This window comes from Aquila chrysaetos, chromosome 10 (assembly GCF_900496995.4).
Source record: "Aquila chrysaetos chrysaetos chromosome 10, bAquChr1.4, whole genome shotgun sequence".
NCBI lineage: Eukaryota > Metazoa > Chordata > Aves > Accipitriformes > Accipitridae > Aquila > Aquila chrysaetos.
Genome location: NC_044013.1, coordinates 18037146 through 18063175, shown reverse-complemented (window position 1 = coordinate 18063175; position 26030 = coordinate 18037146). Strand labels below are relative to the sequence as shown.

Below are 26030 nucleotides of genomic sequence, written 5' to 3'. Positions count from 1 at the left end.
TACTCAAAAAACTTGGCAAAGTTCATTACAGTGAGATTTTAAACATAGCTGACAATTCTTTCCTTAGTTATGTAAGAAAACTTGTACAACGTCTGCTCAGTATTTTCAACTATCTGAAGGCTATTTTATCTGCCCTTTCCCTTGACATGCAATAATTAATGCAATAGTAGTAAGATCCCTCCAACATCAGAGGGATTTTTCATGCCATGTCATCCCCACATATGTAATAGGACTATATGTCGTTTTGAATGATAAAACTGCCAAACTGGGATGAAATGATCTACCATCAGCACCAGCACCACGTGTATCTGTCAAGGCAGGATGCCCAGAGATCAGTAACACATCTCTCAACTGAATTTCCAATCTTCACATGCTTTATGAGGTGCATTACTACCCAATCCTAAGTAAAACATTCACAGTCTCAACATGGTGTATCACTTAAAATGATAAAACTACAAAATAGTTAATATTTATAATTGTATTGTTACCTTTACTACCAAACCCGGATGACTACAAATATAAAATTGCATATACTTTTCAAACTGATGAAAATCACCCCCGAGGCAAAAAAATCTAAATATAAGTAAAAAGGACAGCAGTCAAAGCTGTCATAAATCAAAGTTAGTATGAGTGAGGTTCTGCAATGGTCTTAAATGCCCTTCTGTGTAGCAAAAATTGAGACAAAGTGCATCTAATTGCTTAAAGCTCATTTCAAATTCATTATCAATTAACAGGTACCACTTCAAGATATCAGCACATGAAAAATTTCCTGGGAAGATAAAATCAATTTTTCCTGTAACAGATATGCATAGTGATAAGTAACCAAATTTCTTCAAGATGTCTATTCGTCTGTTCAGTCTTTGGGCAGCTACGCATCACAAGTGTGGCTGTGGCAGATGTTCTAACCTCCAAAGGCTGCTCCATCTTGGTGAAGACACCCCATTTGTTTCAGAGACGTACTCACTGCCTTGAACCTCTCCACAATAGAGCACATGACTTCACAGACCATTTGAAAGGCTCGGGTGGTGAATATAGTAAGGCCTTTCTGCATCCTTAATTTGCAGTGAAGTTTCTCTCCTGTAGATTTGAGGCTAGTGAAAGGAAAACAGGTTAAATTTCCTGCTTCAAACTGAACAGTGACAGTGGTAAATAGTTATCCAGAATAGGTGCTCTAGGACACCATCTAGAGCAAGAGGACTATATAATGTCTTGGGTATCTTCCATCTTTCTAGCTGTGCTATGGCCAGGACGAAAACCACCACCATGTAAAGGTGCAGTGTAAAGGCACATGGCTAGCTGAGTTACCTTCAGCTAAGTGATTTGAACAGAATCAGATTCAGCTCCCATTAGAACTCCAACTGGGAACACTGTGGGAATGGGAACCCTAATCAAGCCCAGCAAAACCACAAAACTATTAAGTGAACATACATCAAGGAGCCTTCATCAAGAGGGTAATAGGTGGACATTATCCCTAGGCAGATTTTGATGAAACTAAACTCCTTCAGTGAGAACAAAGCGTAGAATACCAGCAACTGACCCACAAGCTTCTGCTCAAAATGCCAGACTGAAAGCCTTTCTGTTTGGCCTAGTAGAACCCTCTTGCCAATGAGCATTTTCTTTAGCAGTGAGGTTGAGATGACAGAGAAAATCACAAGCTGAACACAGGTGTTGAAGCAAAGCAAGTGTTCCACATATCCTGTAACTACAGGCTCTTACCTTAGAGCAGGAGGAGGATTGGAGGGAACCTCATCAATGGACTTTATATACATTAGAGTCTTGGCACCTGGGCAGCCATACTTCATGGTCCAAAAAGAAATCAACCATATAGATTGTATAGTCTGCCATATTACTAGAAATCAGCAAAGAGACCTGTTCCTGAACTTCAGTTCAGGATCCCCAGTGGAGTAGGTTCAGGAGCGAATGGTCTCTGCAACTTGAAGGATACCCAGGGGAAAAAAAAAATGCGCCAAGACATAGCACAGGTTGAAGGAGAGAAAGTAACAGAAGAATTAAAAAAATGGTATGTTAAACTAAGGGTGACAGGCAAATGAGATCTAGTTTGAAGAACACCACAGCTAGAGTAGATGTGCCAACTCAGAGTAGATGACTGTGAAAGAAACTGAGGGAATGGTGTACGATTTGACCTTCCATGTTTCAGCACGAGAAAAAGCAAATGATAGTTCTTTGGCTGTCTTCAGTAATGTTAAATCTATAAACATTTCTTTTCTCCAGTGCCTGTGGAACACAATCACCCACAGCTTGAATTTGATATTATTCTGAAATTAAGCTGTTTAATAATTTTACATTTTTGAAGCTGATTTACACATACTCCTGAGAAAATTATAGCAATTTAAGATTACTGATGAACAAATACATAAGAATAATTAACTACACATTTCTTTAATTATAATTTATTTAAAAAATAGAAAAGTAATTCATAGCTTCAAAAATAGACTTTTGACCCCCCTTTAGCTAATAATACTACTAAGATTTAACAATGGGCTTGAAAATACTAATGTTACAGATTTTTACAAGTTAGATAGCATACCTTCAACTACTTTTAATGTATTTGTATTAGCCACGCCAGGTAATATAGCTTTTGGTCTTTATAAAATTTTTAAAAATTGAGCTACAAGCTAGATAGGAACCATCAGCTACAAAAATCCCGATTTTTTTTTTTTTTAATGGGGTACTGAAGGCCTATTTACTTTTGTATTTCATCTTAATTTAGTGCACAAAAATGTCATCACAGAGCTGGATCAAATGCTTCCTTAGAAAGTCAACCAAAAGGTGGTAACAGGCTACTAATAAGAAAATATCTTTGTACACAATCAAGTTCACCACAACCCACCCCCCAAAAATCGTTTTACGTTTCTTAGAAATGCCTAGGGAAGTGCATGTGCCTTTAACCCTTCCTTGATGATTAACATACCACATCTATTAAAGATCTGAATGGAGGCAAGCTCCTCAGTAGAAAACTCATGATAGGAAAAAACTCCCCATCTCTAATACATGGTAGGATTCAAGCAGCTGGGCCACCCAAAGGAGGTCACTGAAGGGACACAAATGCTGCAGCTGGACTACAGCTGTCACAGGGATGATATGAAGGTTCATTATGGTGTGGTAAGTAATCTAGCAGCAGGGGGGTAACTGAGGTACTGTATAGTTTTATATATATACCATCACAAATTTCAGTTACAGTTTTTACTGTTCTGCTAATGTCAAGATTTTATAACCTGAATTAAAACATTTTAATTCTTCTATAATTAAAATGTCAATTTCTACCAGCGCGGGGAGCATTTCATTGCTTGTAGCCAGGTATCCATAGCAGGTTTGTATTCCTCCAAGTCCTTCTGGGGCTCAAAAACTGCTTCTATTCGCCTTAGCTTCTTTAGTTGTTCTTTGTCAGTCCAAAATCCTATAAGCAGAAAGTTCATTCTGAAGCTCAACTGCAAATATGTTATTTTTGAGTTGTTTTAATTTATTTCCAAGCGATCCAAAGCAGAAATACAGTAAGAAATCATGACAGCTTTTCTTTACTCAACCAACAACTTTCTCAGAGGGAAGCATATTTTTAACATTGTGAAACTCCTTTCCAATAGCATCCACTTGTTTGGAATCCTGACAACAGCACATCTGCTTAACTGGGATGGTTTCCAAGGAACAGCTCTGGTACACTGAAGTTCCCTTAGGTTTCATCTACACTGTGCTTTTGGCTGCAGCTCCCTCTCAATGAAGAAGGGCCACAGAAACCAAGACTTAGCACTAGTTGCTTTCCTACCATCTTAAAAATTGCATAAATGGCAGACAACAGCTGGTGTTATGTATTCAGATTAATTTATGTTATTGAATCATTGTCTGTCAAGGGCTGCAGTTTTCTTGCAGTTTTAATTGCTGAGTAAAGTCTTACCTGAGCATATCGTTTTTATCTTCCAGTTGTGTTATTTACTTATCAAAGCAATTTAATGAAGTTAATGGAAATTTATTTTGTAGGTGGATATTAAGCAAAACCATTGACAGTCTGTAGTTTTAAGTCTGGTTAATTATATAGAACAATTCTGTGTGAGTAGAGTTGGATTCTTTTTTCCTATTAATAATTTACTTTGTACTTCCATTGTGTTTATTTCTGTGAAAACCTTGAAGAATAAAGACTCGGTTCACAGATGACAGGACACAGCTTCAGTAGGAATGACACAGCTGCATGTAAGCTTCCTCCTCACATGACGCATCCCCGCTGAGCACCGCTCCAGGCAGTGCAAATATGGGAAGGGATGCAGAGTGTCCGGGTCAAGAAACAGGGAAGCAGCAAAGACAGGGTTCACTTCTTTCTTCTCCAGTAGTGTATCCTTCTGAATGTAAATGAATCTTACGAACATATACGCAGATACTTTTCCCATTAAACTCACTGTCACTATTCTTTTATGTAAAACTAAAGAAGCATACAACTGCTCAGCGTATTGGGACATTGTGTTAGAAATACAAATAAAGTCCTTGATTTGGTTTATGTATGATGTTACCATCTGTTTCTTTGGTCCATCAAATACCAGTACATGGGTACAAAGCACTATACAGAGAAACATGAACACTACTTACCTTGGATTCCCACAAAAATGGCTAAAGTAGTCCTTTGGGAAGTTTTTATAATTATTTGAAGTTATGCCCTGGTTTCGTCTGGTTTTTTTTCCCCTCTGTATTTACAAACATGCATTATGAAGGCAAAAACAAAACCCCTTCAAATGTATACATACCTGAAGCAAGGCCTGCTAGAAAAGCTGCACCAAGACTAGACATGTCTGCATTTGCAGGTTTTTCTATTTTCTTATTAATTAAATCTGAAGTCATCTGCATGACAAAACTATTATTACTGACACCTCCGTCAGCTCTATAGGGAGAGGGGAAAAAGAAGTTAAAAAAAATGCATTTAGTTCAAATGCTTATTGCCAACATTACTGAAAACAACTTCTAGGTTTTCACACCCATGCATAAATCTTCCTGTCACTCATGCACAAATGCATTTCCATTTTATGGGCAAATTTAGAGGCTGGCACAAGGTGCCTAGAAAAAAAAAGAATGCCTATAAACTGGGGGAGTAATGGTAGACAGACAGGGACATAGGACAGACACATTATCAAAAGCTTTGAAAGCTGTGTCTTCTAAAACTCTACATTATCCTGGTTGAAACATTAGGGTTTATAAGAGAACCTTCACATAGTTATCACCACAACATGACAATAGTCAAAACCATTACATTAAACAAACCCTTTCAAGTGTTCTCAGAATGGGAAAAGTACTTTTTTTCATTACTACCAAATGTTTGTACTAGTTAGCTAAAATGCCTTCACGGTTGCTTCTTTTTATGAGGAAGATGAGAATGAGGCTTCCATCTACCTATTTGCCTGATTGCATCATGTTGGAGACCCTTTTAATGGAGAAAATTAGAACTTACCAATGCTGATCTTTAATCATCTGAGAGTGATTACTAGTGGTGCAAAGTAATCACTCTTGCAAACAAAAAAATAACTATAACAAAAAGCAGTCTTTGAATTGTCATAGATTGATTTGTTATGCTGTTGGACTCCAATACCAGCCAGGTATGGAGCTGTTCTGTCAAATGTGGCATGGTAAAGACATCTACTGTTTATTACTATAGAAAGTGTTGGGTAATAAAACTTAACAGCTGCTTAGAAATCTCCAATATATGCCAGCTGAAATCTTCTATCCTACATGATGCCTCAGAAAACTTTTGCATAAATGTTTTGGCCATTTCTGAAAGTAAAAGCAGGAAACACTGCCCGATTGGTGATGTTACAGGGTTTTGCTTGTTTGTACAATTGTACATGCAGGGTTACCACCTCTACACGACAGCATAAAAACCTTTAACTGGCAAAGTCACTTTCTTAATGCCAGTGACATGGATTTTCCTTCTTCTGCAAAAATAAGACATCCATTTGATCCAAGTTACAAGGGGAAAAAAGAAAGAAAATTTCCAAATACTCAGTTTTACATTTAGCTGAATTTTGCTGCTAGATACTTTGAAGATTCAGTCTGTACAGTACATCTTCTAGCTCAAAGTTCCTACATGCCATTTGACTGGGGATGTGCTACTTCACAGAACAAGTAAATAGGTGACATTCCAGGACTCCAGGGACCACCAGGATCATCCTTGTAAAGGCTGCCGCAGACTGCTACAACGCAGGACGTGAGGACTAAAAATGAGGGTTCCTTCTCTGTGCTTTCCTTGATGATGTTGAGATGAAGCAAAGAGAAGCAATAGGAATGTAGAGGACTAATGAAAATGACAACTTTGTAGGAGCTTGTAGGAGCCAGAGACTGGGAAGAAACAAGGGATACAGGACAACAGCTAAAAAGGGAATGACCATGTTTATGGGATAAAAACAACGACAACGAAAAAATAAAAGTTAATGGATAGATACTAAAGATGTGTGGACAAAAGGATGGGAGAGCAGTTTACAACCCTACTGAAAAATCCATTAAGTGTATCCCATTATCTTCTAATGCTTAATCCATAAGCTGAATTGCTACCGATCATAGTTAACTATTACAGTCACTATATGAAGCAGCAATTTTATATTAACAGAACAGAATATGATCATACAATTTACAGTTTACATTACAATGTAAACGCGATCAGAATTCTATTATTCCCTAGGCAGTACTTCCACACTTCCCATTTTTTAGTTCGCAGTCTTAACATGACTTCTCAAATTCTGGATGCAATTTTCTATGTAAAAAAGCTTCCTAAGGAATCAAAAATTCCAATACTTTTCATCTTTTCCTCTTCATTAAAACCCCAAGCCTGGCTGTTCCTTCATCTTTGCCTACTCTGTCCCAGTATGTGATGGAAGACAGAAACTTTTACCTCCCCCCACTTTGTACTTTCACTTCTCTTCCACTACTCAAAAGTCTGATTTCTCAACTGTCTCCATTTCTGTCTATTTCTTCCTTTGCACAGGTATCAGGAAAAAAGCCACAAGCTCTCCTCGATGTTCTTGACCATGGCATCACGATGACCCCTGGCTGCCAGAAGGAGAAATTCTGGAGAGCCTTCTCAGCATGAGAGGGCTTGAGGCTTTAAGACAACTGGTGTGTTCAAGCAAAGTACCTACCAAAATGTGCAACACAGTTTTCCAGCAACGCATAATTCAGCTAAATTTTTTCAACATGTTGTGAAAAGCATATTCTAGGGATCACTGTTACCTCACTAAATTTGATTTGCTTCTTCAAAGATCGAAGCAAAACCAACGTCTTAACAATTGAATTGCAAAAATATTCTCCCTCTTTCCCTCACAAATACACCCAGTTTTAACTGACATCTTCAAAAAATATTCAGTCCATGAGAGACCCAGCACAAAAAATTTCAGTATGGAAGAATGATAATAAAGGGTAAAAGACCTTTGTGGTAGGCATTCCTGTATGCACTCTAGTGCTACCTGAAAACATGGATTTGCCTTTTTTACTAATTAGAGCAATTCATTACTCACCTACTGACAATCACCAATGCCAACAGTTTAATTAAGAACCAACCCTTCTCTGGGTAGAATCTACTGCCACTTAAGTTACATTAACATTTGGCTTAGTAATCATCTATTTCTCAGCAGCAGAATTTTTACAGTAAGATAAAATGTTCAAAGTTCACACCTATTTAAAATCAAACTCCCATATAACAAATCTAAAAGTTAATGGAACTTACCGAATAGTTTGAAGAGGAATGCGTACCTTCTTCACAATGGTATCATAAAGCTGTTTGTTTCTTTAAAAAATATTTAGTTGAATTAAGTATTATATATTCCATAAAGTGTTTCCAGTATTTACACAGTCAGAAAATAAAATACAGGGCAAAAAATGCCTCAGTTGTGTCAGAACTGCTGCAATAGCTAACAAGTTTCCAGAATGCATAATTAAAAAGGAAAAAAAGACTGAAACTGGTCTTTGTTACACATCATTACAGAGGGACACGTATGGCTAAATCACAGCCCATTCTATAGCAAGTCACTGTAGAAGGTACATTTTTCCCATCTGAAATTGCTGATAGGTTTCTACAGACAAGATGCAATTGTCAATGTAACAAGTGGTTTAGAGTGAGGAAAGTAGGCTGACAGAGTGTTAAACGGAGTTTATCCAGCTGTTCTTTAAAGGGGAACATCTGAAGGCTGTAAGTTTGACTTGTTCTGAAACCATTTCATTTAATGGGAGAAAATCTAAACACAAAGAACCCCTACGCTTTTCTAGTTAGATATTTGAATGAGATAAGAGACCTGTTTTCAAGAGACCCATGCTTCAGTTCAGGAATTACTGCATCTCTTGTTCCTCTTACAAGTGCAGAAAAAAACCCATATGCATTGTGGCAGCAATTCAGAATGTTACCTTCCTCCAGACATCCTTTTTGCCTCTTTGCAGGAGGCTATTATGCCCAAAGCAGAGCTGATGACTAGATGGAAGGAATCATACCAGTGCTCCCTAATTGGCCACAGTACAGTGTGAGCCAGGCTCAAACCATATTCCACTTCAGTTCGAGGCATGATAGGTGGGTTTGCAAGGCAGAACCAATCTGTTCCACAGTGAGCTACTGATGTGGTATCATCAGTGACTAGCAGTAATATCTTTAACCTTGACAGTTAGATCTGGAACTTTTTGTCCACTCACATCTTTAAAGATGTTTAAGATGCCTATTACCATGTTCTATAAAACACCAAAATTTCAAACTTTAGCCAAAGAGCTAATACAAAACTTCCAACTTCAGGGATACTTTAAAGACAGCTGGAGTGGGCTACAGCTTCTGACAAAACACTGTCAGGAGAGTAAGGACAAACTTTAAACAGAAAACATTTTTAGAACATGCAGAAAACAATGTATTTTAAGAATCTCTATATGGTTACTTAATAACAAAAATTCTGAACTAAAAATATACATGAGTTTGTAAAGTGTTAAAGAAAAAAAAAGGGAAGCAGCTAAAACTCCTTTTCAATGTAACAGTAATGGATTACTCTGATTTATATTTTACAAACTGCAGAAGTTCATGTATCCATTTAACACTGCTGGTGAAAATAAAAGCAAACATAAGAAAATATAAGCAAGATAATTAAGCAAACAGTACCTGAAAGCAACAGATTCCAATATAGCTCGTACAAGATGGCTTCTGGTAGTGGAAGGTTTCAGCCCCATGAAAGAGGCACATAAATATGGGTCATTCACAGAAACCTGCAGAGAAGATTTCACCACGAGTTCAGTGAATTGTATTTGTAGGCTTTTGAGAAAGGAGTCAAATAGTAAGAGGAAAAAAAAAATAACTTACGACAATTACAGGCAGCATAGTGAAGGAAGAAAATTGAAAACAATATGTAAGAGGTATATAGTGTTATTTCAGCTAACTCAGTGAACAGTTTAAATAGCTTCTTTCAACAGCAAAAGGTTTAAGTGACTTCTTGCCAATTTGACATACTAAATAACACTAATCTGTATGACTTCTCTTTAAAATACATATAGTGTACACTTTAAGTGTCTAGGACAGGGCACACTGATATTGCTCCTCTCTAGCAAGATTTCACACACACACACCCCTTTTTAAAATTTTTTTAAACACTCCTGAACTGCTGAAAGAAAGATGAACTGACTTTTAAAAGTAACACTGAAAAGGATGGTAATACTTTTTATTAGTTTATACTACAGCCTGTTATCAGTGACACTGATAAACAGACTCCAACTAAAATTCTAATGGTCACTACATTGTCTTTTTTTTGCAGGAGAACTAGAAGATCGATTGATGAATCTCATCCTCACCCCTCCACTCCTCTGACGAACTTTATCACAAAATATTAGTTTGCTGGTCTGTACCTGGTTTGTGACAATGTTAAATCTTATTTTCACTGTAGACAGTAATTTTTAAATTGAAACAATCCATTCTAGTTGTATTGTGCTAAATATCAATTATGACAATACTTACCAGAAGCCTGAATTTCATGCTTATAAAATACATACATACATATTTATAAAGTTAAGAAAATGCTATCATATGTTAGAAACAATTTAAAAATGACGTATGGATAGATACACACAGCCAAAAGAAAAACTGGCATTTTGCAAAAGTTCCTAAATAGAAGAAACTTCTGCATTAAAGTCAAAGAAAATATTAATTTTTTTTTCTATATTCAAGTACCCTTCCCATTCTAAGAATGGAACCACTTGTCCAGCCCAGTAGCATAAGGATTCACAGCTTCCAAGTTTACAGACTTTCATATACAAGATAACAAATAAAAAGCATAGACTTATATTCTACATAAGGGTGAGTATCCTGAAAGAATCAATCTTTAAAAAAAAAAAAAAAAAAAAAAAAAAAAAAAAAAAAAAAAGTAGCAATGCATATATATATGCATACACCCCAAAGAAAAGTCCTAAGTTTTTGCTGTTACTATTAACCACAGCAAATTAAGCCTGGAAACCCCTGTCTGTTTCTAGCAGAATGAGTAAAAGGAAAAATGATTAATAGTACATATTCACTCAATTTCAAATACACTTTTACAACGATGCTCCTCTTGGTGCACTTCACCACAGCAGTAGAATCCATAAGAAAGAAACTTGTTCTTATTGCCTTAATATGGACGAGTAGAGAAACATTTTACTCTGTGTAGGAAATCAATGTATGAGCTTCATAAGAACCCTCCCTAACTACTATTATTCTGAGGTCTAAGAAACATTATCATAGAATCAATTTGTGTTAACATCTAGCCAGTGAAGCTAAAAAGACACACTACAGTCCCAGAAGTGTTGAACTCTGTTCACATCCCTTTTCATACCATTTAATCCACTCAGTTTCTAAAGTGATACAGATTCTGTTACTGTGAGGCTGCTAAATAAGCACAGTCCACTGGAATAAACAGGGCTTTCAAAAGGCAAAGAAATCCACATTGGTGGATACTGTTAGCGGTTACTAGATGTCACAGTTAAAGACAAATCCATTCAGTTTTCTAAGTACAGCTTCTAAATTTGAACTGGGAGTATTAGAATTAGGGAAAAAAAGAGACTGAATCAATGTTTACCAAGAAGTTAGCAGGGATTCCTACTGGACACAGTGTCAAGAAAGCAAGGGGCAGAAAAACCCGCAAAACGAAACAAAAACCGAACAAACAAGAAGTTTTACCAACATCTCTAGAACTTGAATATTAATAGAATTAAAGGTTCAAAAAAGCTTCAGACTAACATTTGTCTACCTCAGGATTCCTGTCTGCAAATATTGGAATTTGGCATGGCTCAACGCTTGCTTATTCATAGCACAATTACTCACAGTAAATGCTAAATGGAAGCATCTTGGCATAATCAAGCTCTATACCCCTAAAAATAGATCTAATGATTAGGGCAGCTGTTTGAGAGAAGGTAGCTGGGCCACCTGTAGAAGAAATGAAATTTTTCTTTGCCTTGTTGCATTAACATACAGGACTTACACAAAGGTAAGGTTAAGGATGTTACATTTCTTTAGAAAAAAACACTAGCCCTGGAAATGATCAAACTGAGTATGGTAGAGCAATGAAGATCAAAAAAACCCAACAAACAAAACTTTTAGAAACACACAAAGAGATGAGTTGGTATACATTCAAACCAATGAATTACTAAGACTTCTAGGAAAAAAGTCTACCATATTCAGTTTGATCATTCCCAGGAGAAGTGTCCAAGTACTACTAACTTTGCTTTTCATAACACCAGGACTTGCAATCTTGCTCATATTTAAGTACATTTAAATATTCGGATGAATTGCAACCTAAATCTTGAAAAGAGGCAGAATAAAATGAATTGGTTTAGAACAGTGCTTAGAAATATTGTCTCAATGAAGGCTCTGCCTGAGGCAGAAAAGCTATGGGATTGGTTTCTGTCTCTGCAGGCACTGCCCAAGTTACTGTGGGCAAGTCATTTAGTTTATCTGTTCCCCAGGTCTCCATTTGCAAAATGGAAGCAATTTTCCTATTTTGTAGGGTTTTTCTCACGGCAGGGCTGGTGTTTAACCATTCTGATATAACAATGATCTTCATATGTTGTGGTGAGGGACAGACAACAAGAACCTGAGTAGTACAGAATAAATACTGTGATAAGAAGTAAATTGCTACCTTAAACAAGTAAAAGTTAAAATTTTAACTGGGTTATGAAAAATATATTCTCAATTATATTAATAATAATATTTTTACCTGAAAACCTGGAACAAAACAAACGCCTTGAGAATCAACAATACTCCGTGCCATTTTTGCCGTTTCATCTACATTGGTGAAAAGATCTGTAAAGATGCATAAGTCATATGCTTTTATTATTTACTTTAATTTCTTCATATGTTACTAAGAGACAAAAATCTAGAGTTAGACTATTTCCTTTTGTAATATGCTCGAACTACGTGTTCTAAGGGAAATAATCACTTCTCCTGTATTTCATGTCCATCAGTCACATTAAAAAAAAAACCACAACAAACTAATCAGATGAAGACTAAACTCAAAAGGATCCTCTCGTATCTGTTATGCTATAGCCTTTTAATCTTTGCATCCCGTAAGAGATCATTAGCTTTCCAAATAGACATAAATGGGAATTGGGAATGCTCACAATGGCACCCTAAGTATGCTAAAAACCTGTATTTGCAAAACATAAACCATGTTTTCTCCCCCCAAAGATGTTGTTATTGTCAGCCCAAGCACCAAATGACTACTGAGAAAGTCCTTAATACCCACCATGTTTTATGAGCACCCTTAATATTTTCACAACTGATACATAAATATAAATAAGGTAGGTCCTAGTATGACCTCTTTGATAGACGCTACTTTTATCCTCTGCCTAGGCATATGTCTCCTTACACAACTCTATAGACAACCCTCTTTAGCTAGTTCTGCACCCACATGCAATTCTTGTACTAACACCCACCTTCTGCAGTTTTGATAATGCCTTACATGGCCACATAACATCTTTTAACAGAAGACTATAGGTCTAAATGAGAGCTATTGCTCTTCTTGTCTAAAAAGTAAATTCTCCTATCAAAGATAAATTAGGTTAATCTAGCTCAATTTATCTTTGAAAAACCCATCTTGGTAACTTACCAGGAGTGTTAATTTACCGTTGAAACCTTCATAAATTTGTTTGAAAGCTTTGCATTCTACTGTGCCCAGACTAACAAGCCTAAATCACATCTTTCCCTTCTTATTGTATTTGCTATTACTGAACTATATCTAGAACCTCTATGCCAGGACAAAAAATGAAAAAATTATGTAAGATTGACTTCACCTTGAAATTCCACATATTACTTTTTCAAAATTCTTAGAATTTATCTGATCCCACTAAAAGAAGCCCATTAAATTTAGTTTGTCTTGCTGCAGAAATTCCTGTTTCCAAACCTTTACCACTATTATATGTCTCATCTTCATCCATGTTGAGCCTCACCATCCTTACTGAGGCCATTAGCTTTGTGTTTTGGCCCAATTCCTTCTCTAGAGCAAAAGTTTTACCCTTCTCTTTATTTGTAAAGCTGATAAAAGTTTCTGAATTCTGCTTCTCTACAATCATATTTCCAGAAAATAAAGGTCTTGCTTATTAGAGAGTTTAAAGCAGCATGCCTATTTTTTTATGTCCCTCTAAAACTTCCCTGGTTTTTGCCTGTGGTAACAACTGTAGGTCATTTCCATTTCACTACTGGCTAGCTAAAAATCCTTTATACTCTTGCTCTGCATATACCAGTATCATCCATTTTAAGTACTGGTAAGTTCCATATGGATAAGTATCCATTTAAAGTACGGAATTTGAAATAGCAAGCTTATATATGTACCACTGAATCTTCTATCTGCAGCACTGAACTGTGTATTGAATTGAGTAATTTCCTCAAAAGCCTAGTGGCTGTTATTCTCTAGGCTCAGTCAAACATTGAACAATGAAGACCTGAGGACCAATCTGAGTCCTGCTTAGTTCTTAAGGGCACATACCTGAGCATGTATATGCACATGTGCACCAGAAGTTGACAACTTCAAGAAATGTGGAATTTTGTGGTGAGCTACGCTTCAGGAAAACCTTCCCCAGATAACCCAAGGTTTGAGACACTAATTCATTTTTTGCACCCCAGTAAAGGCATACTAAATTTCCAAGTAAACCAAGTAAGCAGTCTATGAGAACACTCAGAACTGTCATCCTATAAACAATCAGTGGTTTTGAACATCAACTACTACTGTGTTAGTATTTTGCTTAGTCTTTTATTAAACTGGAATGCAAATCTTTTCATTACATATAACAGTCACAGCCAACAGGCACGTTACTTCTACGTGAAGCAACATACACAATACCACTACTTTTAAAAATAAGGTTCTTCACGTTATTTTCACATAACGCAAACCTGTACAGCTAGAGATCTCTCAAAAGCATTACAGCATTTGTGGAATACTGCACTTACAATCATGCTACCTAGATTTAATCGGTAGTCAATTTCTGTGCTTCTCCTCAACTAAAAATTCAAGTCCCAATACCCTAGAACAGCACACATCTAACTTTAGACAGGTCTCCTTCACACCATTTCTATTCAGGTCTGGATACCAGGTTAAAAAAACAAAAGAAGGCATCAGGAATTTTGTCATGCTCAAGAGAAAGCAAGTGAGGAGTAAAATGTTTCAGGAAAATAAAAGCCTACACAGGTAGGAGGGTCTGAGACGCAGAGTCTGAAGAGGAGATGATTGTGCAAACCAAACTCCCTGCAGTAAACACACTCAGCAGAGAACCTACTAATGAGACTGTGCGTTTTCTACTGTCCAAAACATGTAGGCTAGTTTCTTCAATTATGGATAATAAACCCAAGGCCAGTAACATAACTATAACCCCATAAAACAGTTTCTTAAGTAGTAATATATTTTACCCTCTGTAAAATTAAAGAATGACTTACTTATATCCTGAGCCCATTTTATGGCAGTGCCAATGTCTGACATACAGCCTTCAGTTAAGTAAACAACTTCTTCCCCAATCTTCCAACCAATCAGTGGATACAGACCTTAATTATTTTCCATGAAACAAAACAAAACACCTAGTTCAATTAAATGTTTCCAGAAAAACATATACAAGCACCCCCCACAATAAACCCAACTAAAAAAAAAAAAAAAAAAAAAAAAAAAAAAGTTTTTATTCAATTCCTTTACAGAATTCAAGCTAAAAAAAAAAGAAAAAAGTCACTGATAGAGGTTAAACGTATTGTTTAAATATTTAGTGATGGGATTACAGGAGACTTGAACAACAGCTTATTAAACCAAAGTTAACCTAAAAAAACCCCAAAACACTATCAAATTACAAAATAACCCTCCTTAAACTAAAGAGAAGAGCTATCTGCACTTACTTTTTTTTTTTAGTATGATAAAAGATTGTATATACTTAAAAATTTATCAATGTTTTCCTATTTGTTTTAAATCCATCTAATTTTCCCTAACGGTTTCCCCAAAACATAAAACATGAAGGCTGGGCTTTCAGAGGGGAAGCACAAACACTAAAACAGACATATACACAAAAAAAAAAGGCAACGCAAACTTAGAACATAGATCTTATTCATAGAAGAGGATGAAAGTGATACACTTTTTTATTCCTTTTTCAATATGCAATGCTTCCTCACATAGAAAGCAAAAACAAAAACAAGTTTCACAATTTGCCCATCCTTGTCCCCAACAAAGCTACTGACAGTTAACTATATCATTTTACCTGTATGTTTCCCTAATGTGAAAAACAAAAGAAACACCCAAACTGATTAAAAATACTTGGTGACATACTTTGGCTATAACTACAAAAGATTAGCACTTCTATGGTTTACATTATGGGATCTGCAGGAAGTTATGATTTCCACCAAATAGTTTTGGCTTTGCAGTGACTCAAAAAAAAAAATTCAATTACTTTGAAATTTTTTTTCTTTTCCCTCAGAAGAAAGGCAGAAATACATAGGGCAAACACTGTTAGTTTATTTGAAAACACAGTACAGCACCTTTCAAAGAGCTGTCTGCTTGAAGGTACTATCACATTAGAAATAAACAGCCAATAATGAGGATAAACCTGATGATTTGTTCTCCCCCATGGATATGTTGAAACGTTAACAAAGAAAAGAGAGACACACTACTTAAAACAGTCAGTGTGAACACAAAGACCTTCTTGTTTGATATTTTTATTAGTAAGAACATTGCACAAAAGTCCTGCAGAGTACTGCTTTTAACACTAACGCAAAAAGACTTTGTTAACTAGCTGAACGGTAGATGTTCTCCAGCACTGCAGCTGGACAAATGGTTTTTCAGGTCACTCGGTAAGACCCTAAGCATTCAGTGGCCACTGCAATAAAAACTTCACCCAACCCAAGTACGGTAACTGTTGGGAGTGAAGAAAGCACCCAGGCTTTATGGGACGCTGCTCAGGACTCAAGAGATCATGGGTAATGCAACAAAGGTAAATGAGTCCCAATAACTAAAGGACCAGAAAAGCATCAGAAGGATCTAGGGATTCTCTCTGCTTTCTCAAGGTGACTCTGCTGATATACAGAAGTGTGCCTCACAGAATCATCTTCAGTTTGCTTGCCTGTGTCCAAATAGTGGCATGGTAGTACTAGTGCAATTGCAGAAACTTGGGTTAGTGCTGGAGGCACTCTGGTGCTTACAATGGAAAACAATCAGGAGCACCTGTTTAGATTAAAGTTTGTATTCGTCTCTTGAAAAAGTGATATACACATCTCCAGATCATTGGTGCAGGTCCCCCTTACAATCTTTGTTTTCTACCAAAGGTGAAGCTGCAAAGAATCAAGACCAAACAATTCATTGCACCAGGATTCCTAGAGAAGGACAGCTAATTAGGGACAGAGAAGTCTCTCACGTGACCTTCTTAAAAATGCTCACATCAGAGTCTCTAGTAGCTTGAGATAATTTACCTCTAGGGAACAGATCGACATGACATTTGGCATGACCAGAGTTACTAAGAACTATCAGACTGCCAGAGAGATAAGACTTTAAATCTATACAATGTACTTCCATCATTGAATTGTGAGAAGTGCTGTTCTTGGAAGAAACCATTTTATTTTTTTAAAAACTGTCATATATAGCAACTAAATGTAGACCAGAAACTAGAACAGAAGCTAATGAATAGCTTGCACAGGGATGCTGTACGGATTCATGTTGCAGTCTTAAATACATATGTCAACTTTAAAGATTGAACACATCACATTTCATGCCCAGGGCACTGAGAAAGCTAGGTACTTAACTTGTCCTGCTAACCATACTGCATGACAGCCAAAGAACATAGGGAAAATAATTCTAACATAAATAACAGCCCAAAGCATAAAAGTTTCACAGCACTGCCTTAAAGATTTCAGTTCCTACTGGATCGCAATAGCTAAATATTTTCTTAAAAGGAAACAAACAGAAAAAGCTTACAGCATGTTTTTGCCATTACATTTCCACAGACTACATACATACATTCTCCTAAGTAAAAGCATCAGCATAATGACATCATTAATTAGCCTAAAAAGGATTTGCAGTCATAGGAATTCAATGTCTACGCTATTCAGTTCTGACACATCTCATGTATTTGCCAAGGTCCTTCCAGACTTTACCAGCTGGAATTCTCCTTAGCACACTGCTGTCGTCCTCCCCAGCCCCACCCCTCCCATTTTAAATTGTAGGCTTCCTAAAATTACTAACTCTAAAAATATGTCAGAGAGAAACCGTGCAAGCAAATTTACTTCAGTATTGTCCATTGCTCTCTTGACAAATAGCCATCTATGACAAACTAACAAGCTTGACAGATCACAAAAATGTTCAGAAAAACAAAGTTTTAAACACTAGAAGCATATAGGGGAGCCCATTTCCAGTATTTTAGAAGAAAACTAATAATTGCTAATCCTGCATTATCTCACTGCAGGTACTTCAAAGCATAAGGGCTCAAGAGGAGGAACTTAGAGCAATCCACTGGAACATTTTAACGTGAGAACCCAGAGGATCAATCCCCTTTTTCTCTATTCTGTACTGTATAATACTGCTATCAAGAAGAACAGGTGAAAAAAAAAAAGAAAAAAAAAAGAGGGATGCAGACATAATTACTAGTGATGTTACTTAAATTATCTTCTTGAGAAGCGTATTTCAGGATAACCATTTCTAATAAAAAATTTCCACAGCCTTCTTTTCTGAAAACACTTTCAATCTGTTTTTCTACACCTAAAGACAGAAGGAAAAGCATAGCCCTGTTTTATTCCTTTTTGTACCCTCATCATTAACAGCTGTCAAGTAATGTGAAGTACTCTAAAACAAAAATTTCACTACCTTACCTCTCCGTGATGCAAAGAGATGCTCTCCAGTATTCACATTCCAGAAACCACCTGTCCCCATTGTCAGTTTAACATCTCCTGGGTGAAAGCAGCATTCTCCAAACATAGCTGACTGCTGATCAGCTACCTGGCATACCAACAAAAACAATACAATAAGTTAGCTACCAACTACCAACCTACAATGCTGCTGGATTTTAAAATATCATTGCAAACACTTCAGAGTTCTGAATACAAATAACCATTCAGAAAGAAATTGAGCATTAAGAGAGGACTCATATACAGTTTCTTAAGTATTTGCAGGCCATTCCAACAGTCAGATTTATCACTAGAATCAAATTACACCAGGTTTGGGCACAATGTGAACGCCTGTAGTATTGGCTGCAACACTGAAAAATATGTTAAGGAAACAAAAGAAATATTTTATGTTTTAGTATTTGACAAGGATAAACAGGGCATTTGCAATCCCAGGGAGCAGAACAGAGTAGCTTGGCTTGAATTCCTCTTCCCCAAATAGAAAGTTGAAGTATGAGGTCTCACCTTCCTTTTTCCCCGCTACCTCTCCCATACCAAATTATTCCACGCTCAATTTTTCAACAATGATGATGGTTATTAAATGTATTTACTTATGTTTGTGCCTTCATGAAACACTAAATTTACAGATAAATTGAGTCTACAGTTCTTTAAAAATAGCAGGAAAAATTCATGTTAGCTAGGTGACATTTTTTCCATTTAGCTCAATTCAAGCAGATTTTTCTACAAGTCATCACTTGACAAAAAAAATGGAGTTTTCTTATCCAAATCCTAACTACTGAGGCAAGAACATGTCATTCACCATTCATTTTTAGTCAAAAAAAGAAATAAAAGGTACCACAAGTGGATCTATTGTGTAGAGTCTTACTGAAGTCAAGCCAGAATGGACCCCATTGCACAACTTCATACAGAACAACTGATTTTAAGCCAGAGAGACACATTACCAGAGCTCAGAGCAGAACGCAGCTCTGTTAAGTCCCACATTCAGTGCTTAATCATTTGGTCATCTAACCTTAAATGGACCTCAACCTCTAGAAATCCCTTCCCGTTCCTCTCTCCTCCTTTCCCCCTAAGGCTGTAAACTGAGTTTTTGGAGAAAAATTCAACAACCAATTCTACTGTAGTTAAGTCACAGAGAAGGAATAAAGAATACTTACTAAACAAGCAAGTATTAAATCAAAGCTAGATAAAAAAAATACAGGTACAAATATACAGATTTACGTAAGAACACATTTGCACTCACCACTGCCATTATTGGAATAGGTACCCCAAATATTTCAGAGTCAGCTGATCCGAAGTTGAAGCTTAAAACAAATGTTATGGAGAAACATCACAACACTAAATTGACCTTTTTGGTAAAATGAAATCCAGATACATAAGGCCTGGGTCTGCATCATATATGAAAGGTAACACTATCAATTTGTTTTAAAAAAAGCACTAAAAATATCACTTAAAGAAATACTGATAGTAAAAGTAAAGTTTTGCATGTAGTGTTAAAAAAGTACATCTGCATATAAAAATAATTTAATTTTATTGGTGTTTCTATATATTACTTTGCCTGTGCAGATTATGTAGTATTTTTCTAAAGGCAATTAACTTAACAGTTATCATATTCTTTTGAATATGCCTTCATATTTACCTTGTGTCTTTCACTGGTGGATAAATAGACATTGGAATAGAAAGTAAATTACACAAAGTGGGGTTCCAACATTTCTGAAATAATATGGAAAAAGTAGAACTGTCAGCAACTCTCTCAAAAGCACAATAAATAGCAACAACATTTTTTTGTAACAGCACATACCGTGAACGGTTCAAAAACGCCTGTAGCACTGGCATTTGAGTAATCTGTCGCATACACAGAACCTACCATAAAGAACAAAGTAAGATTTTAGATATACAAATATTTAAGAGTAATTTTAAACATACTTTTTCTTTAAACATCTCAGTGGCTCCCATTAAATATAAACTGAGTGTCTATAGGCAAAGTCACAACGATACAACGAGCACACAAACATCACCTGCTGCTCACTATAATGTATATGTATTAATTACCTTATTGTACCCTCATGAAATTGGCTAGAAGAGAGATGGTACTTTTGACAACATGTACTGCACTGACTGCATCACTGTCCATCATAATCTATCCAACTGCTCAGGCATTAGGCCTCAAGACAGAAACTTGTAATTCTTCCACATTTGTAACAATTCTTTGTTCTTTTGCTTTCACAGGTACTTTTCTTCAATCAAGGCCAGTTGGTTCTGGTAGTCCTCTTTAAATCTTAAATGCTTAAAAGGTTGATTACACTGAATAATTATTTCCCTTTCTGACTAAGGTTCCAGGCAGACCCAAAGAATAATTAATTCAGAAATTTTTTTTTTTTTAAACAGTAAATATATTACAATATTCATCAATTATAAAAAAGCACAGATTTTCAAAAAAGTATTTGAATTCTAGGATGTATCAATGACAGTCATAAACACCATCACTTCGATTCCAGTATGTTTTATTAATATTTAAGAGGAACTGTAGCATTCACCTTTAGTCAATCTGTACAGTAACCATGTGTCAACTGTTCCAAAGCAGCAGTTATTTTTTTTGGCAGCTTCTTCAGCCTGGGAATAAATATACATACAAAAGAAGTATTTACAACTGGGTACAATAAAGGGGAACGTATTTCCTGATTCCTTTTCTCATTTTCTTCATGGTTAATGATAATGTCCCCAGAAAATAAGTCTCTGATTGCCAATTTTTCTTCTAAAAAGGGCAAGCTGGCTATATAAGTAATATTATCCTACAGTTCATGCTCCTAACAGAGAATAAGCACAGTTTCTTACAGTTGCTGCTAAGGAAAGAAAAGCAATTAATCTTATACTGTAGTGGCATCAGAACGTTAAGGGGGGAAACTTTATAGTCACAATTATAACAGTGGTGAAGGAGTGGTGAATAAAGAAAACAAGGTCCTGCACACAGCACTTAAATAAAAAATGAACAGAAATAGAATTCATAAGTGTATTTTACAGTATGTGCTTGACAACAATAAGGACAGAGCCATTGTTTTCTGGTTTATGATGTCTGTAAAGAGTTCAAATTCAGGTTTCATCTAATTTCTAACTGATGTGTACAACTACAGAATTCATAAAAAGAACATACAAACTAATTCACTCAAAACATGACTGAATACGTTACCCTCTGTAATTAAGAATTATGAATTTTTGAGCTTCTTGATTTGATAGCCACATATTTTAAGTATCAGTGCCTGACAAAATGTGAGAGAACGTTCATCTCTCAGTGAAAACTCAGCAGCTGCATAACCTTCAATTCCATAATCCTCCAAATTCACACCTCACAATTTCAACAGGTCCAACCAAAACATGCCAGTAAAAAATTATACTTGACCTTCTCAATAGTTCATTTTGTGACAGAAAATACCAGACAAAACCCAAAAGATTTTGGGGTTTCTTTACACAGGGTAGAAAATCAACGATAACCATCTTCAAAAATAACTTGAAAATTAACATAGAAAATAAGATTACTAAAGTTATAAATACAATAGGAAGAAAGAAGAAAAATGGTAAGGATTAGAGCAAAGAATATGGCACCAAATAGCTCAGTGCTCAGCAGTCCATTAGATTATTCCAGCACAACTTATTTTACGTGTATTTTCCAATTTACGCTACAACAAAATGCAAAATAATTTGCAGAGTTTGATTGTCCAGTAGGATATTATCTGTGAAACTGTAAACACTGGAATAATGCAGAGTGGAAAGATAAAGAGTGCCAGCTGAAAATAAATACAATTGTCATGCAAAACTAGAGTGCGAACAACTTTGTTTTAAAGTACAATTACTAATTGTGTAATTATATCAAGTGAAATGAGGTGATTTGATTATGTTTCTTACCCGTGGAAAACTTTTTACTACTACACACTTCCAGAACCAGAGGAAAAAGTTGTATAAACATGCACAGATAATTAGGTAGACAGGCTTTGAACATTAACACAGATAAAAGTCTTTCATTCTGGTTCTTCTCAGAAGAACAACAAGACAAAACTGAAGAGGTTATAACCAACTGAAGTCACTAGCTATTATTATGGCTTAAGACAGCTGTTATTTTTCCCTTTCCAGCTTACCTCATGTATGTTTTTAAAAACCCATGACAACTTCATAGAAGTTTGTTGTGTTGAAAAAGTAAGAAAACTTGGTGCCAAGTATCGATCATTCCCAGTCAAGAAATGAAGCACTGTAAAAATAACATGGACTACCTGTTCCAAAAGAAAACAGTTACTTAATTTTTAATCTCCCTTTAAGGGTTTCTGATCAATTACCTTTAAAGGATGACAACACAGATGAAAGCTGCTGACATGAGATTAGATTCAGAAAGCTAAAATTCTGTTAGAGAATCCTTACATAGGATTTCAACAGATAGCCATCCCACAACAAATAGCACAGTAAAGAGCAGCTGCACTAAGCAAGTCTGTTTTACTGACTTCTGCTGGGACACTGATAGAGACTGCTCTGCATTACGAAGAGAGGTCACCTGTATGAGCACAATGCATGATGCAGTTGACAGCATTACGTACTGTTATTCCAGTGAAAGTTGTCCTACAGTAGACAGGCTCAATCACGTTTTAATAGATGAACCAAATTTAATCATCAATTAAGTTTTCATTCACAAAAGAAATTAGTGGCAAAACCAAGAATTTAACTTATTGTGAGTGTGCCAGTTAGTTTCCACTTACAGGAAAAGTAACTTCAGTTTTTCCACTTAGAGCAAATCTTTATCTTCTAAAGGTATGAAGCACAAGCCATGAGCAGCATAAAATGTACCATCTATACATAATCTGAGCAAAGAGTACGTAAAAAAAAAACCTAACCAAAACCAAACAAAAAACCCAAACCACTGCCAACCAAGACCTACCTACATCCAAAAATTATGCTGTAGCAAGTGTTAACATGCAACATTTTAATACAACAGAGACTAAAAAGTAACACAATGCAAGCTAGACCTACAGATTATCTTTTCCCATAATTAATTACCTTCAGGCTATCAGTACTGCATTTTTTCTTGGTACCATCTTCCATGCTAATCTTGCTCAGTTAAATGTTTTTAGGCCGCAGCATGCCATATTAACACGTTAACAGGACACTTTCCGTATTTCATATATTGCCCTTATTCTTCATAAAAATGAAACAGTTCTAATATGTCCAAGCAGTATCTAGCTTAGCACAGTTTTACCTTCAGCAGAAGGGACTTATTCCAGGAATTCACAAGTTCAGCACTTCTTAAGTCTTGCCAACTTATGAAATTATGAAAAGGTTTCCCTGTCCTCCTGAAAAACAGCATTTGAACATTCCCATTTAAAACTACAGAACATACACTGCCCCAAAAATTCAACATCATTCACCATTTCCAATCAGGACACTTAACAGTAGGTCAATTCCTAAAGTAAGTGCATATCCTCCTGGTGGATTTGAGGAATTAGTAATAGGCACAGGGACATTTTGACTGTGAGACTACTCACCAGAATTAAAAAATATGTATGCATTCATCTCTTCCAAAGTACTAAGAACAAAACAAAAAGGACATACGCTTATAAACTGTTCTGAACTGCTGTAAGGTGTGGCTGTGCAAACACAAGAGAACATGAGTGACTGTCATTTGCTGCTTTCAGGTTGTGACTTGACCGAGTTCAACATTTCTACAGTCTGCTTCCATCCAGTCTATGAACACAAATGAATACAAGTTCATTTTAAACAACACACAATATACATACTTGTGCCACGTAATGAAAGTTGCTCTCTGTGTTGAGATGCCAAGACCAGCTATTTGCCTCATGTGAAGTCCCGCAGCTAAAAACCAAAAAACAAACCATGTACAAAAAAAGCATTTCTTTCAAGAAACAAACAAAAATACAACTTTACCAATATAACTATAAAACCTATAGAATAGTTAGGAAATTAACAATTTAAGAGACTATAAATCTCTACAGACTGCCCAACTAAGTGGCCAGAACAGTGAAATATTAGAGACTCCGAGTCAGACAACTGATTCCAAAGCACATAAATAAACCTACTTATTTTACAAAAGCAGTTGTGGCACACTGACCCTTTCCACCGTCTGAAAAGCGTGTTGACACTTTACTTGAACAATCCTGAAGACAGGCAGGCAGATTACATATGCCTATATAATCAACTAAAATATGCATTTCACATGGATAAATGTGAATGAAAGCACAAACAGAAGAAGTGCCTTTACAAACTTATGGAAAAAAATTCCATAAAGAAACAAAACTAGATTGATTCTGTAGGCAGTAAAGAGATTAATACCAATATGTCATGATTTTTTACATCACTTTGATAATGACATGTTTTGGCTTAAATATTCATTAAGCAATCTTTCAAAACTCATAAGAACAAATTTGCTTAAACCACATATAACTGAATGCGAAGTACAATTCAAATTCAGAAGTATAAAAAAAAAATGCACATTTGGGTATATACCAATTTTGCTGTTAAACCTTACCTTCAAATAACTGTTACAGAACATTTTTTCTAATATATATAACCATAAATCATTAAATATGTCCACAGCTATTTTTAAAGCAGCTCTGGTCAGCTTCCCAAGTACCTCCATGCATAATTCCAGAAGCCAAATTATATGAAAAAAATATACACTAAGAAATTCCACTTCAATGACAAACTACCTATTTTGTCCAAAGTACTGTTACTGTGAAGGGCTCTCAATCCCACTACTTTAACAAATCACAGGTTAAGTATGTCCTGCTCATACATATTCTGATGTTAACTTTCATGCGCAAAATTACTCATTTGCATAAGTATATACTGCAGACTCTACAACCGACAGCCTCTGAGTGACAATTACAGAAGGAGTTTCATAGAGAAAGGGCATGTCTTGCTCTGCCAACCTCTACATGTGCTTCTGCCCCTTATACTGGTCCTTGCATTCATGCAGGCAGTGGTATCAAGGCCCTCAATCAGATGAAAATTAAATCAGTGCTTTCACAAGGCTACCTGCTCCAACTGCCTGCACAAGTGGTGCTGGCAGCAGGAGTGTACAAGAGGAGGACCTGGGAGTGGGTGGCTTGAGAACAGCAGTATTTCTTTTTCAATAGCAGTTGAGTCTAAACTGAAGACAAAGCCATACCAGTGCTACCACAGCTCACTACTGATTAGTGGCATGTGTTACTCCTCCCCATCTCTACAACCTGCATGCTCCCACCACTTTCCCCATGTCAACTCCTCATGCTCTCTAGACCCCTACATGAATAGAGCTAATTTCCATTAAAGAGAAACACAAAACAGAAGACAAACACAGTTTTTTTCAGCTAAGCTGTCTCCTGGAAAGGTTGAACCAGTACCAGAGCAAGAGAGAGGGGTGGGACCATGCAGCCAGATGCAGTTTCCACCTTTACGTACTACTGAACTACATCAGCTCATTCACCTGCACATGGAATCACATGTTTCAGCTCCACTAGTCCTGTAAATTGAAGTGCTCCTATGCCTTCTTCCTGCTTCCAGATAGTCATTCCTGCCCCTGCTACCACACCCTCTCTTGTGCTGGCACAAACATTGGTAAGCTCTGCTGGCATAAACAACCACACAGTGATTTGATTCAGGAAACTCCTCTGGACTTGAAACAACCCCATAAAAAGGAGGGTGGGACTGCTGCTTTTGACAGTAG

General features: G+C 36.3%; 1 protein-coding gene across 3 annotated transcripts in view; it reads right to left on the bottom strand.

Moving 5' to 3' along the window:
- Positions 1 to 26030, bottom strand: part of GK5 (glycerol kinase 5) — a 30666-nt gene continuing 4636 nt past the window's right edge. For 2 of the 3 annotated variants that reach the window (XM_041126523.1, XM_030027138.2), the window contains 14 exons: positions 24103 to 24178; positions 23565 to 23658; positions 22459 to 22590; positions 20866 to 20941; positions 20130 to 20191; positions 19968 to 20041; positions 19572 to 19632; positions 18299 to 18425; positions 14903 to 15007; positions 12192 to 12277; positions 9116 to 9219; positions 7712 to 7771; positions 4749 to 4882; positions 1 to 3418 (listed from right to left, as the gene is read on the bottom strand). In XM_041126523.1, coding sequence (XP_040982457.1) covers positions 3282 to 3418; positions 4749 to 4882; positions 7712 to 7771; positions 9116 to 9219; positions 12192 to 12277; positions 14903 to 15007; positions 18299 to 18425; positions 19572 to 19632; positions 19968 to 20041; positions 20130 to 20191; positions 20866 to 20941; positions 22459 to 22590; positions 23565 to 23658; positions 24103 to 24178 — 1328 coding nt within the window. In that variant the 3' untranslated portion in view covers positions 1 to 3281. Of the gene's footprint in view, positions 3419 to 4748; positions 4883 to 7711; positions 7772 to 9115; positions 9220 to 12191; positions 12278 to 14902; positions 15008 to 18298; positions 18426 to 19571; positions 19633 to 19967; positions 20042 to 20129; positions 20192 to 20865; positions 20942 to 22458; positions 22591 to 23564; positions 23659 to 24102; positions 24179 to 25790; positions 25922 to 26030 lie in introns of those variants that run through there. The other variant, XM_041126522.1, reaches the window with a different exon arrangement.